Source organism: Mytilus trossulus, chromosome 14, assembly GCF_036588685.1.
Source record: "Mytilus trossulus isolate FHL-02 chromosome 14, PNRI_Mtr1.1.1.hap1, whole genome shotgun sequence".
Taxonomy (NCBI): Eukaryota; Metazoa; Mollusca; class Bivalvia; order Mytilida; family Mytilidae; genus Mytilus; species Mytilus trossulus.
Window position 1 is genome coordinate 11065802 of NC_086386.1, and position 15936 is coordinate 11081737.

The 15936-nt window shown below is 31.5% G+C and overlaps 1 protein-coding gene across 1 annotated transcript; it reads right to left on the reverse strand.

The window, feature by feature from the left end:
- Nucleotides 1-7198: 7198 nt before the first annotated feature.
- Nucleotides 7199-15259, reverse strand: LOC134696946 (chymotrypsinogen B-like). The gene is made up of 6 exons (XM_063558916.1): nucleotides 15161-15259; nucleotides 13242-13452; nucleotides 12453-12543; nucleotides 10095-10275; nucleotides 9343-9476; nucleotides 7199-7430 (listed from the first exon to the last, which is right to left on the reverse strand). The coding sequence occupies exons 1-6, from the start codon at nucleotides 15204-15206 to the stop codon at nucleotides 7248-7250; spliced, it is 846 nt and encodes a 281-aa protein (XP_063414986.1). The 5' UTR covers nucleotides 15207-15259; the 3' UTR covers nucleotides 7199-7247.
- Between the last annotated feature and the right edge of the window lie 677 nt (nucleotides 15260-15936).

The window sequence follows — 15936 nt, forward strand, 5'->3', positions numbered from 1 at the left end:
AATTATAAAAATCGACTTGGAATTTTTGGATGTAAAATTAAAACTATGGCGATGGTAGTCGCAACATATTTGTTAATTTACATTATAACTTCATTACATTAATAATACATAAAATTTCAATATGAATATAGTTCTGTTTGAGATCCAAGGCTTCGTGTTGAAGACAGTTTTTAAACCAATAATGGTTTACTTTTACAAATTGTGACATGGATGTAGAATTGTCTAATTTGCACCCTTACTATATCTTATCATATAGGAGGTAGGAGTGGGGATTCACGGAGATATTATGGGTAAAGAAGGAAAACTAGGGATTAAATATTTTTGAACGTTATTACGTTTGAAATAAATATCACAAACGGAGAGGTTCCAAACAGATTTAAATTATAGCCGATACTTTAAAATGATCTGCTATATCGCCTATAAATATTATAAATGTTCAAATGTTTGAATTGTCCCATATCGTACACTCAGTACTTTTGTACATGTGTTTGGTGATACTGATAGGTCGATAAGAAATCAATAATGATAATTATAACCATAATCATACGTATCACACACATCTTTAAATATACTGCCCATATCTATACTATTAAACGAGAATACCTCATTTTGTGTGTTGCTTCTATTCCTCGTACAATAAATTAATCACCATGCCTCTGTGTCTTATAGGTAATATGCATAGTCGCATTTGTCATCCATTATAATGATTAATCCGTTTGAGTTATATTTTGGGAGAAAAACGAAAATAAAGGTTGCCGGATATTGTTTCCGTATTCAGATCGACTTTTAAGTCATAGACTTGAGACAATTATTTTCGTGTTTATCCGTAGCTATACTATAGTTATACTACTATAATATATGGAGACTCTCTATATTATTTAGCAGTGATCGCTGTGGATTACAAACGTTGAATTGATAGTTAATAGTAAAAAGTTATCAAAGGTTCCAAGATTATAATTTAATACGCTCAGATAAAAAAAGTTATAAAACCAAACAAGTACAAAGTTGAAGAACATTGAGGACCCAAAATTCCTAAAAGTTGTGCAAAATACGACTAAGGTAATTTATTCCTTGGATAAGAAAATCCGTAGTTTTTCGAAAAATTCAAAGTTTTGTAAACAGGAAATTGATAAAAAAAAAAAAACCAACAACAACAACATAAAATTGATAGTCATGTCAACACCGAAGTTGTGTAAAAAGTTATAAAAGGTAACAGGATTAATTTAATTCGCCAGACGCACGTGTCGTCTACATTAGACTCATCAATGAGCTCAGATAAAAATAAACTTATTTAGAATAAACGTATGTTCATAGCAAACAGAAATTCGAAAATAATGGAATTAAACAGAAAACAAAAAATAACGGACTTTGGAAAAAAAGACAAGATCTAATAAAATTGTCCTGTCCCCAAGTACCTAAGACGTTTGATACCTTTCATGAAATTTGTCAGACATAAAATCTTTTTTTCAAAAAGTTTTCCTACAAAAGTTTACATACTTTTAACCAAGCTCTAAATGTCCACGACTTTTTTGCGGGTCAACTAAGCTCTAAATGCCCCCGATTTCGAGGGTGTTTTCAAGTGCAAATTAAAACGATGAGTTGCAAATTGTTTTTAATACAGTCATTTCTATATGAAGTATAACAATAAAACTTGGGTGTAACTTCTAATTGTTATCAAATGTTACGGGTATATAAAATGATAAATTACAACCAGCAATTAAAGCCTTCAATATATAATAATGGAAATGTTTAAAGCTTGGACACAAAATGGACACAAGATGGCTATATACTATAAGCACCTATCGTGTTATTGTAAGGATAATTTATAAAAAGTCATGCACTACAAGCAAACATATTTAATGATAATGTCAGTAGGTGTTCTACGCCGTTAATTTAGACTATAACCTGAAATATATCAATTTACTTTAAATATGTGACGTTATCCAAAATTTGTCGACTTGACTGACAAAACCTTAAATACATTATGCATCTTAAAATGGACAAAATTGCAGTACAAAGCAATTAATTGCCAAACAACAAACCACACATTGTAATACGCATTGTATATACCCATTGTTTTAAAGTTCAAAACATACAGCACTCAAACATTGTTTCTTAGAGGGATAGTATACTTACAAAAAGTTGTCCTTTATCTCATAGCGGTGTTTTGAGTTTATAAATTACCATATTTCATCTCTTTTGTAACAACTTTGAAACTTGTCCATTATTCCTGACCACAAGATTGCCACTGTTATTATATTTTACTTTTAAAAATATCTGTTTATAACCACCATTATGACACATTTCTATTTAGTAAACTGTGATCACCTGTTATCAATATTTAAGTACTTATCTTTTATAGCACAAGTACACACCTTTTACCTTTTGGTTTAAAGATATAATATAAATCCTGGTGATAATACACTAACATGGTATTGCAATATTTGAAAAAGTATCATCTGCCTCTTGACATAGTTTTAGCGAGCAAGAATTTTTCATTTAATCTGGTTTTCGGGTTTCAATCCTTGTTTTCCATTTATTCAATTAATGAATTCTTTTTAAAACAATTTTTGTTGAAAGATTCAAACATAATAAAACATTTCAGGTGAGTTGAAAGCTTTAGTAAAATCTAAACACAAGGTTGCACCATCTACTCTATTTTTTTTTCTCCAAAATTAAAATCAATAATGTCTAGGTTTCTAAATTTTATTAAACTCTGACATTTAATGTTTGGTTGAATCAAGTCTGAATGACAGGAGTCCATAATTCAAGGCCTGCCTTTAAACGCGTCTGTCAAAATGTTTTTTTTTGTTTGAGGTATTGTGGATATGTAGTTGTCTTATCTCATTGACAATCGCTCAAATCGCGATAAATCCCGCCACAAGTATTCTAATAAATGAGATACCATAACAAACTATTTTTATATAAATGAATCATAATTGTTTCGTTCGTTTGAAACATATTCCACTGATGAATACATTTGTATTGACTATTCTTAAATAACATTGTAATATTTCAGTTTCATAATATATATAGACAACATTCAATAAAATGTTATCAATTAATCGATCAAAAATGTATATTTGTGGCCTTTTGTCATCTCTGTTCTTTAAATCAGCATGTAACTAAAACTTAACCTGAAACATTTTTACAAAACTCTTTTTTAGTATAATCATACACATACTGTTCTTAATAAAATGAACGGTACTAATTTTGATAGTCGATTTCTGGTGTGGTACAAAGGTGCATATGGTTTGTTAAGTCTTTTTGGGGACCTTTATGGTTTGCTAATTGGTTCGAGCAAGCGCTTCACGATGAAGACTGCACTTTAACATATAATACCATTCGATACATTGTTACTTAAATGAAGAATTGTTTCATTGGAACAAATATGACATCTTCTGATTTATATATATACGTACTTTAACCTATAATGGTTTACTTTTTAAATTGTTATTTGGATGGAGAGTTGTCTCATTGGCACTCACACCACATCTTCCTATATCTATCAGTTTTACATTTTTTTTTGGATCACAACTTCATGGCGGACTTCTAAAACTGATCACAGCGTCACATTTCAATAACGAACAGTAAATTCTTGGTCAAAACCGTGCTTAGACACGATCAAACATAGTTATCTTAACCTAGAGAACTTGTACGTGAACTAAGTGTTAAGTCGATTTGACTTACTTTTTTTCTTATGCTTAAACAATGATATCTTCAGAGAAACCACATAATTTGTTGGAGTTGATAATAATACAACTTCATCATAAACTACTTTAACGCATCATGTAAATGTAGCGGAATTTGATGAGACTGTTATTAAAGTGAGAGGGTTAGCGCTATAGAACCAGGTTTAATCCACCTTTTTCTACATTTGAAAATGCCTGTACCAAGTCAGGATTATGACAGTTCTTGTCCATTCGTTTTTGATGCGTTTTGATTTTGCCATGTGATTATGGACTTTCCAAATTGATTTTTCTATGAGTTCAGTATTTTTGTGATTTTACTTTCTACTATGACCAACACATTTATCATAAGATACGGACAGATATGACCAACTCATATCGTCGACGGGAAATTATAAAATCAAAGTCGTAACTGGGGCAGCATTTCAGTTTGACACCAAAGTGGTACTTTTGATAACTGTTATCACCAATTTAAAATTATTTCTGATGATGAATAACGCTTATATATTTTTGTTGTATTTCCTTAGACCCATTACCTGAGATTAGACATTCAATCCATTTCTTCTCTATCACAAAAATCAATTAATCTTCTTCTAAAAATTGTGACTCATATCAAACTACTGTAATACAAAAGTATATGATCATATATCATGGACTGAACTTTCAAGGACAACCTTTAGATATCATAATGGTGACGCAGATATATTTCTTTGAATTTTGCTTGCATTTTATCAATATTTGAGTACTTGATATATTTTATTAGTCTAGGTGGTTTTTTTTTTAGAAAATCTACTTGTAAAGGATTTATGTACCTGAGTAAACCAGTGTTCATTATTACATATTCTACTTGAGATTGTTATAGCTATGGGAAAAGTAAAGTAGGACAATTAAATTTAATAGAGAGTTTAAAAAAACTTTCGTTATGCGTTGGCCTAAATGGGGAATTTGTAAAACAAAACCAACATAATCCTGTAATAATACAATAATACGATTCTGAGTTTGATAATCAATTTTGTTTGTAAAAAAAGGTACAAATAAATAGGCAAACGATTAAGAAAACAAACTATTGACTCAATTTCTTTCATTTGATGGATAACCATGTAAAACATCTATCCAAATTAATCTTTAATCACATAATAAAATCAAATACAATTCAATATCAATTGGCAAATTGACATTTGCATACACTAAAATTATCCAACACAGTGTTATGTGTAAATAAACTGAAACTATATTTGAGTCATATTCAACAAAAAAAGTGCTGGCTTTTATGATTTGACATTGTACCCTTAACCATTAATCATATGAACAAGCAAATCTTAGGTTTTTCGTAGAGACTATAAATACAAACAGAAATTCGAACCATCAACATTCACGTTCAACTTACGATATATCAAGTCCCCCTGCGTGAAATGCATATCTACAGTTTAAGCTACCCTGCGTGACAATAATCATACCATTGCTCAAATGTTACTTAATTGGACATCTATGAGAAAACCATGCAGATTGCGCTCCATGCACGATTGTTTGATTTTGATGAAACTTTGTCTAAATGTTCAAATTGACCTCATATGCAAGTTTGAAACCAATGGTAACCTTGGCAACGAGAAGTTCTTAGGTTTTCTCGAGTTCATTTGAAGATGCATTTACTGAAATGCCTAGATTTCATTGAATTCTCAAATAGAAAGAGAGACTAAAATACTTCTGAGTGTTGATATACTTTTATAGCACAGATAGCATGTGTATGAAGTATAAATCACATCATTTCATTAAATATAATGATATAGAAAATAAGGGTGGGGTCAAATACAAAAAATGATTTAAAATATTACCTTAAATATCATCGTCACACTAAAAAAGACACTGCAGCCCATTTATTTATCATTCAGATAGCCCCCTTTATTGTTTGGTATTTTAGCAAAAAAAATGCGAAAAGTCTCATATTTCCATGAAACCAAGCATTCAAAGTTTAAAATTTGAATTATACAGATTGTTACATGCAATATAGGTAATTCAAATGGAAAATTTCAAGTGGATTAACAGATTTTTATATCACAAAAGATAGAAAGCATTAAGCTAAAAAAAAATGAGGGAGTAACCAAAGACAAATTTTTTTGGGTATATTTTTTAATTCCAACTTCCTATAGTACACTTGTCCCTATAACTTTAAAGAGTAAAACCCATGCATTTCCTCCTAGAAATCATATTAAGGTCATTGCAGCTTGCTGAATAGTCAAGTTTAATTCTGGTTACCGGTACTCATAAATCTAATTAAATTTAATTTCAAGTTCAACATATCTAAAACAATTAAGTATTGGCATTCAGAAGTTGTGTCTGACAGACAAAAAAATATAACACATGTTGCAACTTTTTACCTGCATGCTGGTTACCACATCAGTCATTTGGTCATGAGTACCTGAGAAAATATGGATAAAATGTTTAATTTTCGAAGGTACAAAGGGAGATAATCCAGTAAAAATGCATTTTTAAAAACCTTTTAAGTACATGTATATATATTATTATAACTGTGAAGAAAGAACATAACAAATATGGTGCACACTGAATAACCTCGTAAGGGGGGGGGGGGGTATTTAAAGTGTGCACCACATTTGTAATGTTATTTTAAAGAGGCCGAACATTATATTCATTTCTTGTAATTTAATTCTTATTCCATTTAAATCATGAAAAAACGTTGATGACGTCACGGTCTATGACAAAATAATGTCTATGAGCTGATAAATAAAACGACGTAAGCCAATCAGAAGACGTAAAATCAAATTATTTAAAGATAACTTTTAAAATGTAATTACACATGCAATATATCGTCACTTAATCTCCAGAATCTTTTAACAAAACTTTGTAAAATATCTGTCAAAATACCAACAATTGTTATGCCAAATATAAGACCATCAACATAATTTTAAAAAATAATCTCAGACATTATAAAATGCAGTAGTTTACCAATGTTCAAATCACTTAAATCTATCAAGGTAAAACAAATCCTCAGCCAACAGTATGAAGTCATACAGGAGCGGGGCTAGGTTCGTTGACAAGTTGGGCATCGTCTTATATGAATTCTTCACCACTTAATCAAAATTTAACTACCAGGAATAGGACATAAGGGTTTAATTTCTAATCAAATGACTATTCACCTGATATTAAATATCTTAGACCTAAAAACGTGTTGTTAGCTAGTTATGACAGATACATCGTATCGATCAGCTATCAAAGAAAGTGACCAGAATAATATTGTTGTTTGAAATTCAGTCATTTACCCTCATTGCTCTCTTGAAGCTCGGGGGATTTATGTTTTAGTCATCAACACATATTAGCGAAACAAATAAATTGAAATAGGTACACGCTTCATGACTGGGTCTAGATTTTCTTTTAAAATAAAATGCCACCAAAAGATAACATATCTTGAGCTTATTCTAAAGGCATAATTCCACATAAAATCACGATGATGTAACATATTTTATTTTCTTGAAATATATTGTAATGTTCTTTGTTTTATATAAATGTATGTCTGTTTCTTTCATCTTTTGATGTTCTTCTTCCTTATCTCTTTATTATAAGGAACCGTGGTAGTTCATGATATCGTTGATCCATCCCAAATGTTCTGCCACCTGAGTGTAAATGGAGGGAGGGATAATCACCACAGTCTACATCTCCCCATGAAGATATCCCGGCTAACGTGTAACCATCTGTCCCGAGACATGCCAAAGGACCACCACTGTCTCCCTAAAAGGAAATTACTCTAGCGTTCTGATTGACTGATATACTCTACATTATGTATCTTAATATGATCAATGCATATATACTTAAAACGCTTTAATCATATTTTTTGTTGTTTATAAATACAGTTTGATCACCAAACGTGTTATACCTTTAACCAAGGCGTAAAGTTCGTATACATGAGCACTCAGGTTATGCCACATACAAAAACATATCATAGGAACATTGCGTTGAACAACAAATCGAAAGTCTAACCTCATTTGCATTTGATACCTTAGCTTCACACAATTCCGTACTAACGACGGTTCATTGACGGTACATATGCATGTTTGACTACAGAATTGTACATTAGATTTACAAAAATTCTGACCGCAGTGAAAAGGGGTCTTTAGAAATACCTTTAAAATGTGAATTCGCGTAGTAGCATTTACCATATATCGCATAGATTCTTAACAACTCTAAAGAACTTCTGAAATTAGTCCTCACGGTCATAAAACTTTCGAGCATAATTTTTGTACTCGGACTCGAAAATCAACCAACCAAATTGCTGGAATTCATGTTTCGAGCATGATTTTTGTGCTCCGAGCACTGAGCAAAGTGTTATGCCTTCAAGGCTAGGTCTATTAACACTTTAGATTTTTTAACCCTATATAACACCTTTCCTCATGTAAGTTGAAAAATCGTCTAAAAGAAACAATCCACAGTGGTTTTCTACATAAAAATGGTAAAATACGCTATTCGTTTATTACTTTGGGATACCATACGGCATATTTCGTCAATAGTGAACATAAAGATAAAACATGCTACACATAGGAATAAGTGATCAGTATGCTTGGGTATATGTTGACAACATATTTTTTTTAATTTGGAGGTAGACCTTTTCAACAAATTGTCGGTATTCCTATGGGAGCGAACTGTGCGCCTCTCCTTACCGCCCTCTTCTTATTTTGACATGACGCGGGGTTTAAGGTTTAAGAAGCCAGGTCATTTTATTTCACATTCACATATATTGATGATGGTTGTTTCCATTAACAATCCAAACTTTGTTCTGGGTTCCATTAATATATTCCCATGCCAGTAACAAGAATTTAAAGAAACAACAGACAAGGCTTCCTCAGCCTCATCTTTAGACTTATACCTCAAACTTGACATTCACATTCATCTCAGTCGAGAATCTATGACCAACGAGACAATTTTAATATTGAATTCATTTCTCCAACCTTGGTAGCAATATACCAACTTCACCTGCATATGGGATATACATTTTACATTTTATTCTGTATTCAAGAACTTGCAGCTACTACTCATGCTTTGTGAAACATCCATATTGTCTGCGTAGATAATTGATTGTTATGTCAACAAATGTCTCGTCTTTTTTCTATATAAAGTTGACCGGAAGGTTCCAAGATCTTGTCGATACATATTCCGTATCAAATTCACAAAAAAATATACGATGGTCTTGAAGAATAGATTCTGGGTACTGAGGTTGTGTATCATCTTAATAACGTCTTATTGTATTCTTTTATTTGCCTTTATGAATATAACGTTTACTGTTTTTGGTGATATCCATTTGAAGTGACTCTGTACTTCATCCCATCATTGTGTTATTGTTCTAGGCTAATTTTTGCATTATGTCTTTCATTTATTGCTAATGCGCTTTTTCTATAAGCCTTTTTGTGTTTCTCTAATACATATGACGTGACTCAGTTTTTCGAATTCTCGTCATTTTGTTATGGTAAATGTTTGTATTCTTTTCTTCATCCTGTTATTGTACCATTGTAAAATATCTGTATTCCTGTCTAGGTTCTTTTTTTTTTGGGCTCATGTGATTTGTCTATATGTTTTTTGTATTTTTTTTGTTACGTTTTTGTTTTTTTATTGACTAATTTTAGAACACAATGTTGATTGGTCAACTTACTTGACATGCAGTTGTTCCCCATGAAAACACGCAAAGATTTCCATAATATACATAACTACCCCACGTGTTTCTACACACATCTATTGGTATTACACTAACATCTCCTTCCTGTAACGTGATAGTCTGCTTTGCTCCTGCCACAAAATGTGTATAACAAAAGCATTTACAACTTATTTTAAAATGCGTATAATGATGAGGAGATGCATAACAGTTTTTTTACACATCGTGGCTGGGTTGAACATTTTTGTGATCACTCAATACTCCTTTAACTCGGATATTGGTGTACATATGTACATAGTTGTTTATATAAGAGAACAACCTTTTCAAAGTGGTTAAATAGGGCTAGGTCCTTTATCTCGTTAGTTGGCATAATACATCTAATAAATTAAAAAACGACATAAAATTCCAGAAACACAAGAATCTAGGTAGCTCCTTTTCATTTAATTAATTTGTTAGGAACTATTCATCAAGTAAAATTCGGGATTTATTTCTTATTATGTTTGTTTAACTTAAGTTAATGAAAGGAGAGGTGAAAGTTATCAGGGAAAATCATGGAAACGTTAACAATTCACAATTTTGTATTATAAACAGCTTCAACTTATATCATTAACCATCAGGATACGCAATTGTTTACTTTGTGTATGCATATGCCATTGAGAATATAGCGTCAAAAAAGCTTAAGTATACTGTGTTGTTACCGCTGTAAATATGCAAACCATTATAGATATATAAATAATGAACAATATATTTACTTGTTGTCCTTCCCCATCCGATGATCTTACATATCTGTCCATCAAACCCTACACATGAGTTTGGAAGATTAATCGTACGTACATATCCGTTCAGTACAGCAGGTTGTGCTAGCTCTATTAATGTTAGGTCGTAAGGTAGGTAGAACAGATGCTCCGGTGCTTGTAAGTTATAGAATGGATTCTGTAGATATAAATGAAGAATTGCAATTGGGAATATGTCAAAGAGACGACAACCCGACCAAAGAGCAGAAAACAATCAATTGGTCTTCAACACAGCACTCAAAGGCGGGGCTAAACATGTGTACTAGTTTAATTAATCGACGTCAAACTCCAAAACATAAACATACTCGATATAGTTAGTTGATTACCTAATTTTACGTTTTCATATATTATATTTCAGCGCAATTATGAATAACTATGTAGTATTATATAGTATTGATACTTTTATTGTATGGTCTGAGTTTTAATTGTGAGTAAAGTAAAACTGATACTAAGAATTACTAATGCATTCACTCTTTGGATACAGTCATATGAATTAGATTTGGCCTTATAAAAGATTTCATTCCCGTTAAACTCGTGAAGACTAATAGCGCGCGTCTTATATGCAACATATGACAATCTTGGAATGACTGGAACAATGGAATTTGATGTTTCGTGGCGGAGAATCCAACACACCAGTATTCGGCACTTGTATGTTGACAAGCAATATCAATGCTACTATTTTCGTTCTTAATCCGGTAAACCATAGTATGTAACATTTTGTTTTATGTTTGTTAAAAAGTGTCAAAGAAAAATCAATAAGACTCTAGAAATGTATGAAATTAACCCTGCATTTCATTGCAGAACACTTTTCCTCAGTTACACCTGTCTTTTGGATGTTTCAAAACACCATTCTTTTTTTATTTGGTATTCTATAAATTGTTGTGGCAGTATATATTACAGAAACGTTATTAGATGTATGTTGCCTTGTTTATTTTGTCTTGTTGATATATTGATGAACTATTCAGTGCTCATAACTGATATATTATGTGTACTAACATTATGTATGACTAATACATTGATAAACTATTCAGTGCTCATAACTGATATATTATGTGTACTAACATTATGTATGACTGATACATTGATAAACTATTCAGTGCTCATAACTGATATATTATGTGTACTAACATTATGTATAACTGATACATTGATAAACTATTCAGTGTACATAACTGATATATTATGTGTACTAACATAATGTATCACTGATACATTGATTAACTATTCAGTGTACATAACTGATATATTATGTGTACTAACATTATGTATGACTGATACATTGATAAACTATTCAGTGTACATAACTGATATATTATGTGTACTAACATTATGTATAACTGATACATTGATAAACTATTCAGTGTACATAACTGATATATTATGTGTACTAACATTATGTATGACTGATACATTGATAAACTATTCAGTGTACATAACTGATATATTATGTGTACTAACATAATGTATCACTGATACATTGATTAACTATTCAGTGTACATAACTGATATATTATGTGTACTAACATAATGTATCACTGATACATTGATTAACTATTCAGTGTACATAACTGATATATTATGTGTACTAACATTATGTATAACTGATACATTGATAAACTATTCAGTGTACATAACTGATATATTATGTGTACTAACATTATGTATGACTGATACATTGATAAACTATTCAGTGTACATAACTGATATATTATGTGTACTAACATTATGTATGACTGATACATTGATAAACTATTCAGTGTACATAACTGATATATTATGTGTACTAACATAATGTATCACTGATACATTGATTAACTATTCAGTGTACATAACTGATATATTATGTGTACTAACATTATGTATGACTGATACATTGATAAACTATTCAGTGTACATAACTGATATATTATGTGTACTAACATTATGTATAACTGATACATTGATAAACTATTCAGTGTACATAACTGATATATTATGTGTACTAACATTATGTATGACTGATACATTGATAAACTATTCAGTGTACATAACTGATATATTATGTGTACTAACATAATGTATCACTGATACATTGATTAACTATTCAGTGTACATAACTGATATATTATGTGTACTAACATAATGTATCACTGATACATTGATTAACTATTCAGTGTACATAACTGATATATTATGTGTACTAACATTATGTATAACTGATACATTGATAAACTATTCAGTGTACATAACTGATATATTATGTGTACTAACATTATGTATGACTGATACATTGATAAACTATTCAGTGTACATTACTGATATATAGTGTGTACTTACATTATGTATGACTGATACATTAATGGTTTGCTCTGTGTTATCATCCACGCCAATCACATGATCCCCTAGTACTACACGGAAATCACCAGATCTGAATTTGGTGTATGAAGAAATTTGGTAGTTACGTATTTACAACCTGTGAACTTCTAATTAATAGTAAAATTCTTATCAAAGATAAATTCTATGTAGAAAATCACACATGACGTATGATGAACACCACTTTTAACATAAACATACGCAGTTTGGGTAAAAAAAAATCATCAGTAATTGTCACATATATCTTTGAAAAATATCAGATAATTGGATAATCAATAAATGCTTAAATACTTTAAATATATTTTATTTCGTTTGAAATTGTTTTTTTCCTGTTTGCTATTTGTAGTAATTATTTATAGTTTAGAACTAGTATAACTAGTTCTTACACTGGTTCTGCAACAGTATGTACTCTTTATAAAGTTTAACGTTAGGAGCATAAGGCACGAGGAAAGTTTTGGTGGTTCTACGGGTGGGGTTAAATGGTGCTATATAATATTTGACATTTAGATATATAAGTATCGAAGGTTCTCGCAATTACGTCGAATTGAAGTTGGTCACATTGGTATATATACAGTTGCTGTTATGTTTATTGTTCATTTAGACGTGGGAGGTATTTGCCGAGGAAAAAGAAACCATGCGAAAAAGGAGCAATGTTATATGTCGTGTATTTATATGGTGTTTGAATCGAAGAAATCTGTACAATAAAGATGCACATATTCTGAACCATATAAACCTAGCTGCTTATTTATTTACTTTGCTCCTTCTGTGCAATGGGCAGCAGTCAAAACCCATTTTTGTCCTATCAGTACACCACCACAGAAATGATAACCGTCATGGTACTGAATGGAGGCAATAAAAGGCCACTGATGTGCCTGTGATGTCGATCCACCAATTATCCTAGAGCCACGATTTGAACTATTCCGGGCATTTTGTCTTGCAGGACGAGGACCATGTGCTGTCACTCCTAAACAAATATACACGTAAATTATTGTTCTATATTAGTGAAAATTTCCTACTTTTTTATAAAATTTAAATTTTGGTTACTCATCTATCAGATAAAAGAACATGGAACAATGTACAAGCTCATACAGTAATTAGGAATGTAGGTAACACCAGTTGAAATGAAGTATTCAAGTATATTATATTTATTAGTTGTTAGTGGCTTTAAACTAGCTGTCCGATAACTGCGAGTACTCGCAGATCTGTTACTTGTGTCGTTTTGTTTTTTGGAGGTATAAGTACCCGGCCACGTCCACTTGTATTTTTGTCCATTAATGAGTTAAGCCTTTTTCAATTAATTTTTATAATTCATTCTTATATTGTACTGTTGTACCACTGTCAGGCTTAGGGGGAATGTTGGGATCCTGTTAACATATTTAATCCCGCCCCATTATTTATGTATGTGCCTGTCCCAAGTCATGCAGGAGCCTGTAATTCAGTGGTTGTCGTTTGTTTATGTGTTACATATGTGTTGTTCGTTAATTTTATTTACATTAATAGGGCCGTTAGTTTTCTCATTTGAATTGTTTTACATTGTCAAATCAGTGCCTTTTATAGCTGACTATGCGGTAAGTTTCACACCTTCTTTTTATAGGTAGGAATATATGGTGACCTATAATTTTTACTACCACTTCATTTTAACTTTGGTGGATAGTTGTCTCTTTGACAATCTTTCCAAATGTCCTCTTTTTTATATAAAGAGTTGATACAAAAACATGTTTGTTATTTGTATTCAATGTCGCAGCATTGTATATATATTAAAGTGGGACAGTCAGTATATACTTAAAATACATAATCATCTAACATAGGATAATGTCAACGTTGAAGGATCAGGATCAATTTTGGAAAAGTTTAACAAGCTCTTAAAAATGAAAGCGTGTTGGACCAAAACAGTAATAGTGTTTAACAACAGGGCACCGGCACATAGTTCTTGCGATGGTTCATTAATGTAACAATAGTCGTCATCTTACCGAAAGTCGTACCCATGTCGTCATCTTACCGAAAGTCGTACCCATGTCGTCATCTTACCCTCTCTGACCGTTACTTACCAAGAATAAAAATCACCTAGGCTAGGCTATACATATGTCGTCATCTAACCGAAAGTCTATATTTCTATCTGTTTCTCACATTCAGAAAGGTTTATTCAGACTGAACAACATACACAACTCGTCATCTTACCGTATCTATATTTCAACCTGATACACACATTGAAAATATTCATTTTAGGCTATAGAGCATTCTTAAGTCTTCATATTACCGTAAGTCTATATGCCTTCCTGTTTTCATCTTGAGTAAGGTTCATCAAGGCCAAACAGCACACACGAGTCGGCACTTTATCAAAAGTCTATTTTCATGCATGTCCCTCAACTAGAATAAAACTACTTATGCTGAACAAGCCAAAAATTCGTCCTCCCAACGAAACTTACATCCCTCCTTACCAAGAGTAAAAAAATTAAGCCTTAACATCATACATAAATTGTCTCTTATCGGAAGTCTATATTTCTACATGTTCATTTTCCAGTGTAATAACAACTAAGGCTAAAGGCATACGTAATTCACCGTCTTACTGGAAGTCTATACTGTGTGTACTCCTACCTGTTCCTTACCCAGAGTCTAAAACAGCATAAGATACTCGTCACTTTTGGAATTCTATATCCCTACCTCGTACTTACCTAGAGTAAAAATCAACAAGGCTAAACAGCTTACAAAAGTCGTCATCTTAGCGGAATTCAAACCACGGAAGCGATAATCATAATATACATGAATGTCTGTCACGTTTATAGTACTAAGATAACGTTAAGATCTGAACAAGAACAAGGTTATATATTGATTGTCCTTCTATTTATAACAATAACTTGTTGATTTTATTTATTCATTTATCAATGCTCATATTCTTTTTTAATGCATGTTAAAAAATGCATTCCTTATGTCTGTTTTAAGAATTGTAGTATTTCACGTGCATTCTTTTGTTAAAAAAAATGATTTATTGGCCTATCAATACAGCTAAGATAATCCCGTCTATCATAGATTTTCGTGTGAAGTCGTCCATCAGTGTCAATATTGAGGAAACGATCAATGTATGAAGCAGTCCATCTAGAATCAGTAGTATCCTTAATTTCGAAATCACTGGTATATATGAGATGTAAGTATTGGCTGAAATGTGGGTTATTCAGTGATAGGACATCATCAATATATCAGAAAGTAAGATTAAAGAATTTCGCTAGGTGCTTTTTTCTTTTTGTCTTTAAGAAGGTTCTGAATAACTTCTGCTTCACACTAGTACATAGACAAATCAGCCAGTAGAGGTTCACAATTAGTACCCATTGGAATATCAACTGTCTGTTCAAATATAAATCCTCCAAACTCAACAAATATATTGTCTACAAAGCAGACGAACTCATCAGATACTGTTCAAATCTATTTCGTTGATAATTTATAATGTTTACAT